The sequence below is a fragment of the Microtus pennsylvanicus genome, chromosome X (genome assembly GCF_037038515.1).
Source record: "Microtus pennsylvanicus isolate mMicPen1 chromosome X, mMicPen1.hap1, whole genome shotgun sequence".
Lineage (NCBI taxonomy): Eukaryota > Metazoa > Chordata > Mammalia > Rodentia > Cricetidae > Microtus > Microtus pennsylvanicus.
Genome location: NC_134601.1, coordinates 115,005,739 through 115,025,935, shown reverse-complemented (window position 1 = coordinate 115,025,935; position 20,197 = coordinate 115,005,739). Strand labels below are relative to the sequence as shown.

Below are 20,197 nucleotides of genomic sequence, written 5' to 3'. Positions count from 1 at the left end.
TAGTTAGTAATGTTTTCATTTACCTATAGTTTCTAAAAGTATTCTGAATAGTTCAGTTAATGTAATATTTTATTAGAGTCTATCAAAGTAAATAAAAGACAGTAAAATGAAGCTCCATAGGAAAATAATATGTTATATTAATTAGACTTTGTGATAGTTTGAATGAAAATGGCTTCACAGGCTCATAGGGTGTTGCACTATTGGGAGGTGAGTCACTGGGGGCAGGCTTTGAGGTCTCAGAAGCTCAAGAGGCCTAGCGTGTCTCATTCTCTTCCTGCAGTCAATGGATGCAGAACTCTCACTTGGGAAGCAGAGGCAAGCAGAGCTCTGTGAGTTCGAGGCAAGCCTGGTCTATAAGAGCTAGTTCCAGAACAGCCAGGACTGTTTCACAGTGAAATCCTGTCTCGAAAAACCAAAAGAAAGAAAAAGAAAAGATGTAGAAGGCACCAAGTCTGCCTGCATGCCTTCATGTTTCCCACCATGACGGTAAGGGAATAAATCTAAGATAGCCCCAATTAAATGTTTTACATTATAAGAGTTGCCATAGTCACTGTGTCTCTTTACAGCAATAAAACCCTATGACAGACTTAATACATAATATTATATGTATTTTAAGTTATGACACAGTCTAGGATAATATAAAACTGTATTTTTATTACATAATCAGAAAAAAAGTATAGAAAATTAATTTAAGATTGTAAGACATTAAAAACACAACTATAGCCAGGTGTGGGGATAACCCTTTAATCCCAGCATTGGAGAGGAAAAAGCAAGCAGATCTCTCTGAGTATGAGGCCAGTCTGATATACATAATGAGTCCTAGGCCAGCCAGGACAATACAGTGAGATCCTGTCTCCAAAACAAAAAAACAACAGGGAACTCTAAAAAAAGATAAACCTATAAATATAATTATAGAGCTCTAATTATATACATAATTATAATACTATATATTAGTATGAGAAACATGGAAAGATATTACAATATAGGAACTTAAAAAGCCTACATAATCTAAATAAAATATTGATAAATAAATGCTTATGGTACATACTTACCCAGTAAGCATTGTATAAAGGAGGACACCAAGACTCCATATATCACAGGCAGCATCATAACCTTGTCGTTTCAAAACCTAGAAAAAGTAAAAGATGATTATTACCACACTAATATCTTTTTTAAAATAATATTTATATCTTTTTTTTTTGGTTTTTCGAGACAGGGTTTCTCTGTGGCTTTGAAGCCTGTCCTGGAACTAGCTCTGTAGACCAGGCTGGTCTTGAACTCACAGAGATCCGCCTGGCTCTGCCTCCTTAGTGTTGGGATTAAAGGCGTGCACCAGCATTGCCTGGCTTATATCTTTTTTAAAAGATTTATTTATTTATTAGGTATAAAGTATTCTCAGTATTCTTTCTGCATGCATGGCTGCCGACCAGAAGAGGGCATCAGATCTCATTACAGATGGTTGTGTGCCACCATGTAGTTGCTGGGAATTGAACTCAGGATCTTTGGAAGAGCAGGCAATGTTCTTAACTGCTGAGCCATCTCTCCAGCCCCAATATTTATATCTTTCTGTGTATCCCACCACACAGGTGTATGTGCACCACAAAGGCCAAGAGAGGGGTCTGATCTCATGGAAGTGGAGTTACAAGTGACTGTTAGTTGCTGATCCTTTGCAAGAGCAGCAAGTGCTCTTAACTGGAGTCATCTTTCCAGCTTTTCTAATGTTTTTATACATATATTTGGATATTAAACAGAATTTTATTTCCCAAAACAATACAATAAGTACTTCAATAAAATATGATTAACAAATAAAACGTGTGGTAATCAAATAAAATGTGTGGTAATCAAATATTAGAATATTCTTATATACACTTATGTACATTATGTTAAATTATTCATATATACATTTATGAATTTAACATTGGTATTTTTATTTACATTTATAATGTATTGCTGTTAAATTACTCATATATACATTTATGAATTTAACATTGGTATTTTTATTTACATTTATTATGTACTGCTGTGGGTACAAAGAAGGATACAGAACAAATCAAAGGTAAATATTCTTTACATATTTCTTAAGACATAATCTCACTATGTAGTTCTTCCTGGAATTCACTATGTAGACCAGGCTGGCTTAGAACTCAAAGAGATCCACCTGTCTCTCTCTCTGCCTTAGTGCTGTAACTAGATAGAGGTGTCTGTGCTGCCATACTTGAGACATTTTTCTTAATAAATTTCTATTTTGAATGGGGCTATAGAAATGACTATAGTCTACTTTTTGAGCTAGAATTTCACTCTATAGTTCAGTCTAGCCTCAAACTTCCTATATAGTCAGGGCAGGTTGTGTACTCTTGATCCTATACTCTGCTTTCCTAGTACTAGGATCACAGTCATGCCTCTCACGCCTGGCAAATAACAATATTTTAAGAACACATGCAACCTCATATAGATGATACAGTTGCTAAAACTACTAATTCATGATTATTTGATTCACTAAAACATTTAATCATCTTCATTGATTATTATCAGACATGAACTATGATAAATTTTGAAAAAGATCAATTTCTTTAAAAAGTAGAATCTAGCAGGGGAAATCAACATATATAAATAGTTAACAATTCAACTTAAGTATTATAACAAAATAATGTTAATAAAGACTCTGATATTGAGATGAAAACATGGTTTATTTATTTTTGTGGAGCTGGGAATCAAATCTAGAGCTTCCTATAGGTTAGGAAAGCCCTCCATCAAATTTGAGTTCCAATTAATTCTAGCTAGTTTGTACTGAACCTTCAAGTAAGATGTCAGTAGGCAAAAAGGGGAGGCAGAAAACAGTCAAAAGAAGAAGCAAAGGGCAAAGCTGTACGTTTGTGTGGTTCATATTTGTAATCTCAGAACTTGTGAGGCTGAGGTAGATCAACTGCAAGTTCAAGGCCAGGCTGGGTACAGAATTGAGACCCAGTCTCAGAACAAAACAGGAGGACAAAATAGTGTTAATGATAGGCAAAGGAGTAAAAAGTGGCTAGAACTTCAGGAAGAGGATACAAGAGAAACAAAGAGCTTTTGCAATATCCTACTAAAGGAATTTAAATTTTTCTCCTATAGGCAATCTGATATCATTGAAGCATTAAACAGGAAAACAAAGGGCTGGTAATTTATTTCAATGATCAGTTCTGTAATTCTTCAATTAAACAATAATTACCATCCTATATTAAAGATATAAAATGAGTTCTTAAATATACCCAAATACAGAAAGCACATTCCTCACAATTACCTCTGGTGCAACAAAATTTGCGGTATAACAAGGAGTCATAAGAAGACCGTTTTCTGCTCTCAACTGTTTTGCAAAGCCAAAATCACAAATTCGAATAGATTCTGGATTACCAGATTCATCCACATAAAGAATGTTGCTAGGTTTCAAGTCTCTGTGAACCACCTAGTTGAAATACAAATTAGAGATTTATGTTAACACAATACATTTACTCACTGAAATTTCTTTATTCTCATACTGTCAAAAACTGTACCTAACAAGCTGATGAGTGCATTATCCTAACACTATAAAATGCTCATCGGCTAGGAGTTGCACCTAATTGGTGAGCTTCAGGCCAGTGAGGGAACCTGACCCAAAGGAGACAGATGGTATTCCTGAGGATGACAGCAATGTTGTCCTCCATAATCTATATGCATGTGGATATGCACCAAAAACACACAAAAATACTTAAGAAAGCAAAATTTTCTCCCTATTATATTCTCTCCTCCTCTTTATTTCCCATTTCTCCCTTCTTCCAGACTTCATTCTTTAAAAAATATTAGTATTTTTCTTTTCTTTTTTTATCATCTACTAAAATTTGTATGCAGGAGAAAACAACGAGATCACTTACTTAGGTGAGAACTTGGCTTTACTCGTTTATGTGGATTCAAACCACCATTCTCGTTTTCTGCTTATAATTTTAAGAGGGCCTGGTTTCCAAGGATACACAGTGCTATGTTTTACAGGTCCAAAGATATTATTAACTTTTTCTTGAAAGACATTAACAACTTAATATAAGTATGCTAAGATTTCAACGTACTTCGGGCTCAATACAAAAGGTTTGTGTAAAGGAAAAGCAGGATGATAAAGCTCATTACAGTTTTCTATTACTTTTATATTTTCAATTTTATCTTGAATAAAAAGAATGTATATATGAATATGTGTGTGCATAAATTATGCTCAAAAGACTTACCCCTTGTGCATGAAGATACTCAACAGTTTTGGTTATAGTAAACAGGACAGCACTGGCCTCTCGCTCTGAGAAAAACTTCTGTCTAAGAATTTTATCCAGCAATTCACCTCCTTTCATAAGTTCTGTTACTACATACACATATTTTCCATCATCATACACCTATAAAGTTTAAAATAGAAACAAAAATTATTTGAAGCTCTATGTATGTCTCTAAATTACTCTTAAACATACTAAAGATGAGTGACTATATTGAAAGAAATAAAAAATGCATATTAAAGAAAAATTTGTGAAAAACCTGCTGTGGGAGAATGCTTCTGTACACTGTAAAGATTTGTCACTCATATTGGTTTAATAAAACTCTGATTGGCCAGTAGCCAGCAGGAAGTATAGGCAGGGCTACCAGACAAGGAGAATTCTGGGAAGAGGAAAGGCAGAGACACAGAGAAAGCAAGATGAGAATGCTTTATTGAGAAAAGGTACCAAGCCACGTGGCTAAACAAAGACAAGAATTATGGGTAAATTTAAGTTGTAAATGCTAGTTAGTAATAAGCCTGAGCAATAGGCCTAAATGGTTTATAATTAATATAAGCCTCTGTGTTTATTTGGGCCTGAATGGCTGTGGGACTGGGTGGGGCAAAAACTTCTGTCTACAAAACCAATACAGGAGTTCTGGAGATTATGTTAAAGAGTCATTTACAGTGAATAGTTTCACATTTAATATGACTTAGTTAACATTTTTTTTTTGGTTTCTTAAGACAAGGTTTCTCTGTAGCTTTGGAGCCTGTCCTGGAACTAGCTTTTGTAGACCAGGCTGGCCTTGAACTCACAGAGATCTGCCTGCCTCTGCCTCCACCTGGCTTAGTCAACATTCGTTATGTAAGACAAATTATTCTGAGAAAATAAGAGTTTTGCCAACATCTAGAGAGATAGCCTTTGAGTCTATGTGTGCACTAGCAGCAAGAGAGAGCTGACTAATTACTTGGGAAGTGGATACTTTTGTCAATATTCAGCTATAATAAAAGCCACAGGAGAAAGAGTTATCAGGATATCCCAAGTAAAGAATACCTCATTTGTTCTGGTGGTAATGGGCATGAAAGGCTTCCTGGGAGGAAGCAGCCTGTAGCAAAGTCTTAGTTGTGGCAGTCAACTAGGTAAATAAAGGAAATGATATTCCTACTTCAGGATCTACACATTCAAAGAGTACTAGTAGAAAATGAGGCATGCATGCTCTAAAACGTCTACATCCCAAATAAAGCATGGCCAGAACATAGGGTGTGTAAACAAATATAAAAACTGCTAAAGAGCGCTGGGCAGTAGTAATGCACACCTTTAATCCCAGCACTCAGAAGGCAGAGACAGGTGATCTCTGTGAGTTTGAGGCCAGCCTGGTCTACAAAAGCTAGTTCCAGGACAGGCTCCAAAGCCACAGAGAAACCCTGTCTCGAAAAACCAAAAAAAAAAAAAAGAAAGAAAGAAAAACGCAAAGAAAAAAAACTGCTACAGAGGAAGGCAGGTGGGAGGACAGTTTAAAGAGCCTTCAAGGCTGGGAGGTGGTGGCGCACGCCTTTAATCCCAGCACTTGGGAGGCAGAGACAGGCCAATCTCTGAGTTTGAGGCCAGCCTGGTCTACAAGAGCTAGTTCCTGTCTCAAAAAACCAAAAAAAAAGGAGTCTTCAAAAAGACTAATCAATATTGAATATTGAGAGTTACATGCTCAAATTCACATGCTATAAGCACTAATGTTAAAATACATTATTTATTCATTTTGTTTTTTTTTTCTGAGACAGGATTTCTCTGTGTAACAGTCCTAGCTGTCCTAGAACTAACTCTTATAGACCAGGCTGGCCTCGAACTCACAGAGATACTGCCTGCCTCTGCCTCCCAAGTGCTGGGATCAAAGGAGTGCACCACCACTGCCCAGAAAAATTTTTTTTAAAGCAAAAGCAGAAAATTAATTACATATTTTAAAAGTTTTATTATTAATTTTTGAGATTTATTTTTAAGTATGTGTATATTTGCACATGAATGTGACTGTTAGTGCCTAAGTAAGCCAGAATCATCAGATTTCCTGAAGCTGGAATCACGGGTGGTTGGTTGTAAGCCACCTGATGCGGGTGCTGGGAATTGGACTTAGGTCCTGTGGGAATGCAACAAGTGCTCTTAACTGCTGTCTCTCAGTTAAGAGCACTTTTCAAATCTCCCTTAAGATAACTTTACCTAACTTCTTATGGTCACCTTTCTAGTTTCATGACCTATATATACCCCCAATTGTACACACACACACACACACACACACACACACACACACACACACACACACACTGGGATCCTCATATGAGAACTATGTAGTATTTGTCATTCAAAGTCTCAGAGACTTTGCTTAAGATAATAATTTCCTCTTTCATCCACTCAAATTTACTTTCTAAGCTGTCCACTCTGAAGTAAGCTTTGTCTACCACATAGTATTTGAAAAATATCCCAAATATGAGTTTGACAACTGCTTCAAGTGATCTTTGTTAAAGAATCTACTTACATCCTTTAGAGTGATGATGTTTGGATGCTGTCCATAGCGAAGAAGAATTTCAATCTCTTCTGTTGGGTCTCTCTTGCTTTTATCAATTATCTAAAAGGCAGACATTTTAAATGAAATTTTATGAGCATCAACCTTCAATGTTTATAGTTATAGACCTTAAGTATCATCACATGTAAACAATGTACATATAAGCCATTTACCAGTCAGTAGTAATTAACTACTTAGCCAGATTGTTTCATTAGAAAACTAGTCTTTATATAGATGGCCAATAAGGCTAACCATTTGACACATTCCTACTAGGTCACTACAAGGCAAGTTTGTAGTAAATTTGGGACTTACTGAAAACTCAAAAGTATCAAGAAAAATTATCAAAAATAAAGTTAGCACATCACTTTTTCTACCCTTGAATTTATTTCTCAAACATTTGAGAATTGAACTTCTAATCTCCTATCAATACAGATAATTTACAGATGCATGAGTCTGTAATCCCGTCATTAGCATCTGCTTACTGAATGGAATTTGCTTTTTTTTTTTCAAGATAAGGTTTCTCAGTATAGCCCTGTCTGTCCAGGACCTACCTTGAATTCGTAGATCCACCTGTCTCTGCCTCCTGAGTGCTGGGATTAAAAGTATGTTAATAATAAAGCTCTTTAAAATAAAATATTAACATAGTCTTTTAACTCTTTTATGTCAGTTGCTTAATTTTTTTCTGAATGTTTTAGTATGTTCAAGTACTATGCACACACATTTTAAAATTATATGTGAATAGGTGTTTGCCTACATATGTATATCTATCTGTGTACCACATATATGTCTGGTGACCACTGAGGCCAGAAAGGGTGTTGGAGTCTCTAGAATTGGAGTTACAGATGATTGTGAACTCCCATGTGGGTTCTAGGACTCAAACCTAGGTCTGCTGGAAGAGCAGCAAGTGCTATCTTTCTTATAAAAAATGATTTTATTTCATGTATGTCTACCACGTATGTGTACGAGCCCTCGGAGATCAGAACTGGGTGTTGGATCTCCTGGAACTGGAATTATACACTACAGTGAACTACTTATGTGGGTACTGGGAAACAAACCCAGGTCCAATGCAAGGGAAGTCTGGCCTCTTAACTCCTAAACTATCTCTCCAGCCCTAAGTGCTAGATTTTTTTTAATTTATTTATTTATTAAGGATTTCTGCCTCCTCCCCGCCACCGCCTCCCATTTCCCTCCCCCTCCCCCAATCAAGTCCCCCTCCCTCATCTGCTCGAAGAGCAATCAGGGTTCCCTGACCTGTGGGATTGCCCAAGGACCGCCCACCTCTATCCAGGTCTAGTAAGGTGAGCATCCAAACTGCCTAGGCTCCCACAAAGCCAGTACGTGCAGTAGGATCAAAAACCCACTGCCATTGTTCTTGAGTTCTCAGTATTCCTCATTGTCTGCTATGTTCAGCTAATCCGGTTTTATCCCAGGCTTTTTCAGACCCAGGCCAGCTGGTCTTAGTGGGTTCCTGATAGAACATCCTCATTGTCTCAGTGTGTGGGTGCACCCCTCTCGGTCCTGAGTTCCTCGCTCGTGCTCCCTCTCCTGCTCCTGATTTGGACCTTGAGATTTCAGTCCGGTGCTCCAATGTGGGTCTCTGTCTCTGTCTCATTTACAATCTGGGCTTTGTTTTATGAGTCAGGGTCTCATGGACGCTAGACTGGCCTCAAACTTACTATTTAGCGAGGGTGACATCCCCCTGATTTTTCTTGCCTCTGCTCCCAAATACTGAAATGACAGGAACATACCACCACACTTGGCTCAATTTTGGCTTTCAATTCATTCAAAGAGTAGTCTGAAACAAATTTTGTGGTCTTTATGTTCAATTTTCATCAGTTTTTATATGTTTTTAAGACAGATTCTTATTTTGTAGCCCTGATCAGCCTCAAAGTAACCGTGTAGCTCAGGCTGGCCTCACAGTGCCGGCAATCGTTCTAAAATAGGCCCTCAGGACATGTTTGTGATGTGTTTATGGAGGTAAGACATATTCCTAAACTGCCTATCAAGTATACCATTCCCTTTTTCTTTTGAATGTTAGCAATCTGAAATTTCCATTCACTTTAGACTTCAATAAGAACAGTATACAGCAGAACAGCATGTGAAATGCATTTCTAAGTTTCCTCATTGTATTTGATAGAAAGTTTCACGCCTCTTTAGAGTAATTATATCCAGTTTTACATAGTAATAATAATTTGTTACTCTTTCCCTAACTAAACAGGAACTCTTCATACTTATTAACTACTGTGAAGCTTTAGGAATTACTTGAAGTGGAAAAGGATAGAGGACTATCATAAAAGGCAGAATTTGTTTTTTTATAATTAATTAATTTATTTACTATGTATACAATATTCTGTCTGTGTGTATGCCTGCAGGCCAGAAAGGGCACCAGATCTCATTACAGATGGTTGTGAGCCACCATGTGGTTGCTGGGAATTGAACTCAGGACCTTTGGAAGAGCAGGCAATGCTCTTAACCGCTGAGCCATCTCTCCAGCCAAAAGGCAGAATTTGAATATGCTTGTTCATTCATAGCTAAAGGTTTAAAATTCAAACTTTATCACAAAACTAGATGCTCAGATTTTGGCCTGGATACTTTTGTCTTAAGATATCATATGAAATTAAAATTACTAATGATGAGAAATGATAATGGTTCTTATTCTTTTAATGGTTCAAAGATTCATTTTAGATATAAAGAAAGGTATGAGTATTTTCACCAGACATAATACAAAATTTGCACATAGTTTTTTTTTTTTTTTTTTTTTTTGGTTTTTCGAGACAGGGTTTCTCTGTGGCTTTGGAGCCTGTCCTGGAACTAGCTCTGTAGACCAGGCTGGTCTCGAACTCACAGAGATCCGCCTACCTCTGCCTCCCGAGTGCTGGGATTAAAGGCATGCGCCACCATCGCCAGGCCTGCACATAGTTTTCAGTAATTCCCTGATACTCTGATCATCAAGTAGGAGCTATTCCTAGTATAGGAGTCCTATTAAAAATCGTGAGGTATAAACTGGTGCCTCTCTGACCTAACTGACTACATAGCTATCTCCATTTTGTTGATTTCAGCAGAATGGGATTCCATGATTCCAGATTAAGATCTCTGAAGATCACACAGCCATCACACAGTGGTGGTGCGAGCCTTTAATCCCAGCACTCAGAAAGCAGAGAGAGGCAGATCTCTGTGAGTTCAAGGCCAACCTGACTACAGAGTGAGTTCCAGGACGAGCTCCAAAGCTACAGAGAAATCCTGTCTCAAAAAACAAAAACAAAAACAATAAATCAAAAAAAAAAACAACAAAAAAACCCCAACTTTTGTGGGTGTGGTGGTACACACCTTTAATCCCAGGACTCGGGAGGCAGAGGTGGGCGGATCTCTGTGAGTTCGAGGCCAGCCTGGTCTACAAAGCGAGTTCCAGGACAGCCAAAGATACAAAGAAAAACCCTGCTGTGAACAACCTAAAAATAAATAAATAAATAAATAAAAATAAAAAAAATCTTTGACGATCACTAACCCCAAAATTTAAATTTATCTTCAATTTATTTTATTACAAAAGAAAAGAATGTATTTTATTTTAGGGAGGGTCTTTTCATACTGGCTAGGTTAACTTCTAACTCATGATTCTCCTGCCTCAGTCACCTGGGTGGTTAGATTATAGTCAGGTGCACGCACCTGGGTTGAAGAGTGTAATTTTTAACTCACACTGACACGTATGATTAAGAATTGCTAAGAGTTGCATTTTAAATCTAAAAATATTTACCTTCACTGCAAACTCCATGTTTGTGGCTTTATGTATACACCTCTTACAAACGGAGTATGAGCCAACACCAATATCTTCTTTCACTTCATATCCATCAGTAAATTGAATACTGTTCCTGTGTAATTGCTACAAACAAAATCAAAGGTTGATAAGAGAGCTCTGTAATGTCTTTAATGCATTTTTATAATCAAGGAATATTTTACTAAGCATGTATTGCTGATATTATTACTAATACAAATATTAATAAAAATGTTATTTATAGTATGTGAAATAGACCCTTTGAAGGTACTTATATTAATAAGAGAAATTAATATGTAGAACATAAAAACAGAAATAATTGATAGTTCATCTATACTCTTATCTTCGATTTTAGCCTCTTTTGTTTTTGGAGACTATCATACAATATATTTTGATCATAGTCTTTCCTCTCCCCAAACTTCTGCCAGACCCCATATCACTTCATGTTCTTTCTCTGTGTTAAAAAATAAGCCAAAGAACAGAATACAAAAAATCAGGAACACACACCTCCACCCTTCCCTGGAATCTGATTTGTGTTGGACAACTACTCTGGAGCATAAAGCCTGTCCTAGAGTGTAGTTGACATACTCAGTTTTACTCTATTGAAAAATACAAACTTTTCTTTTTCCAGCAGGTATGAGTTGCAAATAGGTTCTTGGCTAGGGGTGGGGCTTTCTGTCTACTTCTTTCTCTATGATTTTGTAGGGCTTGAGCTTGTGCTTATGTGTGTGTGTGTATAATTTATGCATGTGTATCTGTATGTTACATGTCTCGGGGCGCTAGAGGCCAGAAGAAGGTATTGGATTCCTTGTTGCTGCAGATACATTGTTGTGAATTTCCTAATGTGGACAATGGGACTTAAACTCAAGTCCTCTGGAAGAATGGGAAGTTGTTTTCATATTTCTAGCCCCTGGGCTCTTTCCCTCCTCAAACAACTATATGCATTTAGAGTATCTTTAAAAATGGATGGAAGTTTGAGACCTCTGTTACATAAGAAAGCCCACAAACACTTCAGAGTAGGGCTGAGGGTGTGACTCAGAGATAAGACAGACTGTCTGTCATTGCTTGAGGATTTGGGATAAGACAGACTGTCTATCATTGCTTGAGGATTTGGGTTAAATTCCCAGCCCAACACCAAACCCCACCACAGGCAATATAAAACAAAAACAATTTAAAACAGCAACTTATTCACTGAGCAAATTCAACAAATTCAAGCATTGATGATATCCTAAAAACAATTTAATTTTTCCTAAAAAATATTATTTTTTCAAAAGGTTAATTAAAACCTATAATTTAAAAGATGAATTAAAAATTTTCAAAGTATTTTTAGTTTTCAAAACAGTAACCACAATTATGATGTATATTATCTCAATATGTACACAATGAATAATGATCACACAGGATAAACTAAAATTATCTTCCTACAATACTATGACAAAAAGAAGGGAATCTCATAGTTTATATTTCTTTCACAATATTTACCAGTTTAGTTTTCTATTGCTAACACTCATTCCCACACACATGCATTTAGAAACTAGGTTCTGAAGTCTTTTACCTACTTGTTTGCCCCAAATCTGATAATCAATCATATAAAGGAGTAAAGGTACTGTGCTAGATAATTTTTTGTTAACTTGACACAAACTAGAGTTATCAGAATAGACAAAACTTCAACTGAGAAAATGCCTCCATTAGATTGGTCTGTGGGTATGTTTGGGGGAGATTTTCTTGATTAATGCTTGATATGGGAGGGCACAGCCCATTTTGGGCAATGCCATTCCTGAGTGGGTAGTCCTGGGTTGTATAAGAAAGCAGACTGTGCGAGCCAGCAAGCTGTGTCCTTCCTTGGCTTCTGTTTCAGTCCTGCCTCAAGGTTCCTGCCTTGAGTTTATTTACTGCTTGTATTTATTTAAGTTTTACTGGCATCCAGCATAGCACATTTGCACATAAACTGTCTATAGTTGTATTTTTTGATAGTTTTATAATGTTTTTACTTAATGTTACTAAGCAGCCAAGACTGGCCCGGATTTAACTCTGCAGCCCCTATCAACTGAAACCGATCCTCATGCTGTAGCCTCCTGAATGTTAGGATTACCCAAATACAAGTGGCACCATGGCTGCTTTTTTGCAGCAATGGCAGTGCTGTAAGAGTAACTGTAAGGATAGTTGACAAAACCTCAGATGTTTGTTTTCTTACTTTTTTATAATGTGTGTTAAGCAGGCATCATGGGTTTATAGACCTCAGTCTATTATAGCTGACCTGACAGAGGCAAGGGATGAAATATACTAGGCCTAATAAATATTTTGAAATATAGAAGAGGGGGCAACAAAATAGTGATGTTTATCTTAGTTCTCTTAGAATTTCACTTTCAAATCACATATAGGTTCATGCAACCTTTGCAATGATATATAAAAGAAATTTCTCTGATATAAATGATTTAAAATATGTTAAGAGGTTCATTTAAAGTCAGCACATAAGATCTAATCTTATTATTCACATACTAAAATATATCATAACATTTCAAATTCTGAGTTATTGAGACACCACTTACCTGAACAATTGAATGCACACCAACTGTCTGCATGGCTTGGCTTTCATCATCTGAGGTAATAGCAACAAAACTAAACCCCCGAAAAAGCTGATGTGCATTAGCACTAGGCGGAATGCCAGGCGAATCTAAAAAGAATGAGGAATTACTAAGAAGAATCTTTGGAAAATAATTTTATATTTCAAGATAGGATCTCTCTGTAGCTTTGGAGCCTGTACTGGAACTTGTGCTGTAGACCAGGCTGGCCTTGAACTCACAGAGAGCTAACTGTCTCTGCCTTCCAAGTACTGGGATTAAAGACATGCACCACCCCTGTTCAGCCTGAGTCTTTGGAAAAATATTTAAGGGACAAACAGTTGACGTTTTGAACTTTCTCTCTTACGCTAGAGTTGTTAGTTACCTGGTATGTGTACATATACACACACACACCTAGGTACCTCTTGCTGTCTAGAATACCTCAGTGAGGCAGTGTATTAGATCTGTCCCGATTACCTATTGCAACCATCAGCCTACTAATCTGTTGGGGAATATTATTTTAAGGTATGTTACTTTTGTTTATACAGCATTTGTTTAACCCTGTGAAGCTGTGATACTTTGCCTGTGTAAAACACTTGATGAGCTAATAAAGAGCTGAACAGCTAATAGTAAGGCAGGAAAAAGGACATGTAGGGCTGGCAGGCAGAGAGGATAAACAGAAGGAGAAATCTGTGAGGAAAGAGACGGAGCAAGAGGAGGAGAGGAGGATACAAGGGGCCAGCAACCCAGCCAGCCACAGAGTAAGAAGGAAGATAGACAGAAGTAAGAAAAGGAAAAATTCCAGGGGCAAAAGGTAGACAGGTTAATTTAAGTTAAGAAAAACTGCTAGAGGGCTGGAGAGATGGCTCAGCGGTTAAGAGCATTGCCTGCTCTTCCAAAGGTCCTGAGTTCAATTCCCAGCAACCACATGGTGGCTCACAACCATCTGTAATGGGGTCTGGTGCCCTCTTCTGGCCTTCAGGCATACACGCACAAAGGATATTGTATACATAATAAATGAATAAATATTGAAAAAAAAAAGAAAAACTGCTAGTTCCTTGGGCAGCTGAGGAGAGGGAACCTGAAACGACCCTATCCTATAGTCATACTGATGAATATCTTGCATATCACCATAGAACCTTCATCTGGCGATGGATGGAGATAGAGACAGAGACCCACACTGAAGCACTGGACTGAGCTCCCAAGGTTCAATGGAGCAGAAGGAGGGAGAATATGAGCAAGGAAGTCAGGACCGCGAGGGGAGACCCACCCACTGAGACAGTAGGGCTGATCTATTAGGAGCTCACCAAGGCCAGCTGGACTGGGACTGATGGAGCATGTGATCAAACTGGACTCTCTAGGAGGGCTGACTGAGAAGCCAAGGACAATGGCAATGTGTTTTTGATCCTACTGCATGTACTGGCTTTGTGGGGGCCTAGCCTGTTTGGATGCTCACCTTCCTAGACATGGATGGAGGGGGGAGGACCTTGGACTTCCCACAGGGCAGGGAACCCTGACTGCTCTTTGGACTGGATTGGGAGGGGGAGAAGAGTGGGGGTAGTGGGGAGAGGAGTGGGAAGAGGGGAAAAATGGGAGGTGGGGAGGAGGTGGAAATTTTTTCAATAAAAAAAGAAAAAGAAAAACTGCTAGAAATAAGTCAAGCAAAGACTGGGCATTCATAACTAAGAATAAGCCTCTATGTGTGATTTATTTGGGAGTTGGGTGGCAGGTCCCTCAAAAGAGCAAAAACAAACAACACTAATCTACTCTCAGAGCCTAGAAAAGACTTAATGTTGTTTGAAGAACATAATAAATCAATGAATTATTGGGCTAATGGTATTTGAAATTAAAGTCATCCCATTCATTTTATTAAAACAAGGGAAATTTTCTTGATCTGTGCTGTCCAATATTGTAAGTAACCACATATAGTTACAGAGTTTTTGAAATGTGTCTACTTATGATTAAAAAACTAAATTATAATTAAATCTATCAGCAACACATGATTTATCATACTAGACATCACAGTCCTACATCATGATCTACCAATGGCTCCACATTTTTATTGGCTGGGGTGGGGGAAATGCAAGGTTGATATACAGCAAATCTAGGAGATTCAAGGAAAAGATTTTCTGATTGAACCAGAAACAAATACCCACTGCCTTATATTTGAGTTCTCATGTTTTCACTTTACCTTTGGGAGTTTTTGCAGTAAACTCAGGATCAAAGTAAAATGTATCTTCAGGCCTGCCAGTTGCAGGCTTAAAAGGTGGGTGAATTTCTCTTCTATACAGTTTCTGTTGGAAACAAGGAAGATTTAGACACGGGTGGCTTATTTTTTTTTTTCGGGACAGGGTTTTTCTCTGTGTAGTCCTGGTTGTCCTTGAACTAGCTCTGCAGAACAGGCTGGCCGTCTGCACAGGAGATCCGTCTGCCTCTGCCTCCCGAGTGCTGGGATTAAAGGTGTGTGCCACCCCCTCATGGGTTAATTTTTAAAAATAGTTCAAATTTTTCTTTTTTTATTTAAAGTAGTTGAGAACCTATAACCTTGGAAATGCTCCCATGGAAAGTCCCTCGAGTGTGTCTTCAGCCTGTACTTACATTCCAGTCTATTGTTGAGAAAAATGAATGTCTTTTAATTTCTTCAACTCCATCTGGTCCAGCACCTATCAGAAATTGACTGGTTAGTAGTTTTCGTTTGAGGACAAACATGCACAATCATTCACACTTTTTGCTTTGACTACTTATGAATATATAATAACCCCATTACAAAAAATAAATATCCACCTTCCCCTGAAAAAACCCACACAAACTCATGAAGGAAACTAAGTATCAATGTCATTACCTAATCTGTTTGCAGGATTCCGTTTGAAAAGCATTCGTAAAAGACTCTGGGCTTCAGGACTCAGAAACTGTGGCATCCCAAGTTTGGCTCTAAATATAAACCCATGTAACAACATTTAACTTTTGGAGGCATTTCATTTTCAAACATTAAACTTTTTATTTTGAAATATGTATAGATTCATACTAAGTTATGAGAAGTAACAGTGATCTCTGTATCATTCTGCAATTCCTACAATGGCAATATCTTATAGAATTATAATGCAATATACAACTGGGGTACTGACTCTGAGATAATCTACTATCATTCAGATGGCTCCAGCTTTATTTGCACTTAAGTGTTTGTGTAGTTTTAGTTTTACACAATGCTCTCATGTGCATGAATAATTTCCTACATGGATGTACTAGTTATCTATTTACCTTCTGAACGATACCTAAATTGTGTTCAGTTTGGATGATTATAAATAAAGCTGCTACAAATATACACATACAGGTTTTTGAATAACATAATTAAGAAAAATCAATACTACTAGAATAAGGTCATCTGAGCCTTAGCTATGGCTATTACTCTTCTGCCTGTTAGCAAATGCCTGTTGCATCCTACATCAATGGTTTTCAAACCATAGCCCTAGAACCCTTTTCCAAATGGACTTTAGAAAACCTAATACTACAAAGAAAATGTGTGCTTATTATGCTACTTTTCTATGTTTCAATTTCTTTAACAGTCCTCTAGTGAAGGAAAACTGATGGGGAAGGAATTTATGAAACATTGGAGATCTGAAAACCACAAGGCTGGATGATCTTATGGTCTGTTTCAGCAACAGTGTAGAATTGTTTTCTTTCCCCCTACCCTAAAGAAACCAAAGATCCTGTAAGTATGACAATAAAAAACAGAGCTGGAGAAAACAGCCAGCACAGTAATTCCTATTTCAGAAAGAGATCTATTTATTACGTATTGAGTTGTTACTGAATTGCTATGTGCCAGATACTGCTCAGTGCCCTGGCTACAAAGCTAAAAATAGTACCCCCTTTCAGTGTATGGAAGATTAATATAGATAATGTAGATAACCACAGTACATTAAGTGACAAATCCCAACCTGGGAATGGTGGTGTACACCTGTAGTCAAAGCAATAGGCATACTAAGGCAGGAGGATCATCAGTCTAGTTATAGAGCGTAATCCACTCTTACAAAACCAAACCTAAACCCACAAACCAACCAATTAACCAAAAGACAGAAAGTATTTGCAAAGAATGCTAAGAGAATAGTAGTGTATAACCAACTTATTACAGGACATGGTGAAGGACCTTTATATGTTTTTTAATTAAAATGTTTTGATTTTATTTATTTATTATGTATACAATGTTCTACCTGCATGTACGCCTGCATGCTATAAGAGGGCACCAGATCTCATTAGTGATGGTTGTGAGCCACCATGTGGTTGTGGGAATTGAACTCAGGTCCTCTAAAAGAGCAGCCAGTGCTCTTAATCTCTGAGCCATCTCTCTAAGCCCTTAATTTTTAAAAATTTTATGTGTGAATGTTTTGCCTGCATGTGTGTCTTCACCATGTGCATGTAGTGCCCAAGGAGGGCAGAAGAGGGCATTGGATCCCCTGAACTAGAGTTACAAATGCTTGTGCACTGCCATGTGAATATTAGGGATCAGATATGGGTCCTCTGCAAAAACTAGTGTGACTAGTCAGACGAGCCATTTCTCTAGTCCCCCTTCAAATGAATTTAAAGGTTGAATTTAGTTTGAAGTTACTAGGTTAGTGTTACCCAAAATGTTACTAAATAATATTATCCCCCTAGATAGTTGGTGACAATAGAGTTCTATGATCCAGTGAGTTTGTGGATTGTGATTTATTACATCCTTCATGTTAAAGACATAAAATATATTACATATAAAAGGCTAAGAAATCTAGAGTAAATAAATCATTATTTTCTAAATATTTATCTCCCAGGATCCCCTTTTGAGAAGGTAACTATTTGTTACAGTATTAGGCCTCTTTTGAGAAAAACTGGAAAAGCGCTGTTGTATTTCAGTAACTAGGGTGTAGCAGAAATCTTGGAACAGTGGTCTAGCATGACCAGACTTATTTTCAAGATAACTCCAAGGGTAGCAGAGAACAATCTAGAATGGAAAGAGATGGTAGGCATTATACTTGGAGTGTGGCCCAACATTGTGGGAGAGACTGTCTTATCGCTTGAACACTGTGAGCAATGCATTACAGAGGAAGGGCTAGAACAATGAAATAGTTCTAAGATAAAATCAGAATACCTGGATATGAAAGAAGGAAAAGACATATTTCTTTTCTTTTCTTTTTCTTCTTTTAAAATACCTGGAGGGACAGCCGTGGGTGCTGGGAACCGAACTCTTATATTTTTGGTTGTGAGCCTAGCCTTTAACAGCTGAGCCATCCCTCCAGGCCAAGAAGACATATTTCTGAGTTGGAAATTAGGAGACATGGAAATGTTTATTGGGGGTATAAGGATAGGAGACTACCATCAAACAGGGATTTAGTTTAAAGATGTGAAGTCATGCTTACTATAAAATCATGTGTGTGAGTCAGTGTGAGTACAGGTCTGGTGCCAGGTATATTGACATAAGAATACTTTGAAGGAAAAAATGTTTAAATTGGGGCTGGTGAGATGGCTCAGTAGTTAAGAGTGCTGCCTGCTCTACCAGAGGTCCTGAGTTCAATTCCCAGCAACCACCTGGTGGCTCCCAACCATCTATAGTGAGATCTGGATCTGGTGCCCTCTTCTGGCCTGCTGGCGCCAGAACACTGTATACATAATAAATCAATCAATCAATCAATCTTTAAAAAATGTTGAAATTAGTTCTAAGAAAGACTGAAGTCAGTCAGGGAACTGAATACACAGAGGGAAGAGACGAAGAAAAACAATACATCATAGATAGAACCCTGGTGAGAGAAGATCATTTGAGAGGTGGTTAGAAAAGAAGTATTTTGAACATTAAAAATAATGAAAATGGGTTGGCATGAGAGTTCAGTAGTAGGCCACCTGCTAGCATATACAAGACCCTAGGTTCAATTTTAGTATCAGGAAACAGAAGAAACAAAACAAAACCAAATTTACAACTGGCTGAATCACACTGATGATTTGATCAAAGAAAGTTCATTGTTTCAGAAAATACCAGCTAAAAAGCGAGGAAAGAAAGACAGAATAGAAGAAATCATCTCTTTACATTTTTAAAAAGATTTTTTTTTTGGTTTTTCTAGACAGGGTTTCTCTGTAGCTTTGGAGCCTGTCCTGGAACTAGCTCTTGTAGACCAGGCTGGTCTCGAACTCACAGAGATCCGCCTGCCTCTGTCCCCCGAGTGCTGGGATTAAAGGCGTGCACCACCGTCGCCCGGCTTTTTTGTTTGTTTGTTTGTTTTTCGGAGATGTTTTAAAGGTAATTATTATTAACAGATTAGGGAATGTGGGCTCAGCTGGAACGAAAGTGAGACATCTGTAAGTCATCTGACTCAGTGAAATGAGTACACGCAGTATGTGATCGAATAAAGCAACAAGTTTAAACAACTAAGTATGGTGGCACACGCCTGTAATCTTATAGTCATTTAGAGGCTGATGTAGGATGAGTGAAAGCTTGAGGTTAGTCTACGATACTCACAGTAAGTTTCAGATCAGTCTTGACTACATAGTGAGACTCACAAAACTATAAAACCAAATCAAACCCCATCACAAAAAACAAGAATTTAGGCAAAAAAAACAGATAGAGGAATAAATTACTAAGTTATTAGCACAGTTCTAGGAGTAGACTAATTGTTATATAACTAAAGTACCAAAAGAACCACAGAACTAGTTTTAAATCCATTCAATTATCAATGACAATTTGCCTGGAAAAATTTGCCATGCCAATTGATCATTAAGTGTTATCTCTGAAAATTAGCAAATCAGAACAGCCTCATTCAACTAAACACACCAGGAATACCAACTTTATGTCTAAAAAAACAGCAAAAATAAAAACAAAACACACACAGACACACACAAAAAAATCCCAAAAAACAAAATCCAAACAAAATCAGACCAAAAGAGCATTGTTAGAGAAGTTCAGACAAGCAGATGAAATAACTGAGAGATTTTATGTATGTGTGTGTGTATATGCATGCACGTGTGTGCTAATAGTGTCAAACATTTTAGAAGAGAGAAATAAGGAAAGTTTCTCCAAGGAGTAACTCCCACTCTCTCTTTCATACTAGTCACTAACAAAGTA

General features: G+C 37.5%; 1 protein-coding gene across 6 annotated transcripts in view; it reads right to left on the bottom strand.

Moving 5' to 3' along the window:
• Rps6ka3 (ribosomal protein S6 kinase A3) overlaps nt 1-20,197 on the bottom strand; it is a 123,664-nt gene that overhangs the window by 18,180 nt on the left and 85,287 nt on the right. For all 6 annotated transcript variants that reach the window (XM_075958289.1, XM_075958291.1, XM_075958290.1 and 3 more), the window contains 9 exons: nt 15,959-16,047; nt 15,715-15,779; nt 15,308-15,410; nt 13,105-13,229; nt 10,538-10,663; nt 6,760-6,849; nt 4,227-4,385; nt 3,278-3,439; nt 1,053-1,129 (listed from right to left, as the gene is read on the bottom strand). In XM_075958289.1, coding sequence (XP_075814404.1) covers nt 1,053-1,129; nt 3,278-3,439; nt 4,227-4,385; nt 6,760-6,849; nt 10,538-10,663; nt 13,105-13,229; nt 15,308-15,410; nt 15,715-15,779; nt 15,959-16,047 — 996 coding nt within the window. The remainder of the gene's footprint in view (nt 1-1,052; nt 1,130-3,277; nt 3,440-4,226; nt 4,386-6,759; nt 6,850-10,537; nt 10,664-13,104; nt 13,230-15,307; nt 15,411-15,714; nt 15,780-15,958; nt 16,048-20,197) is intronic.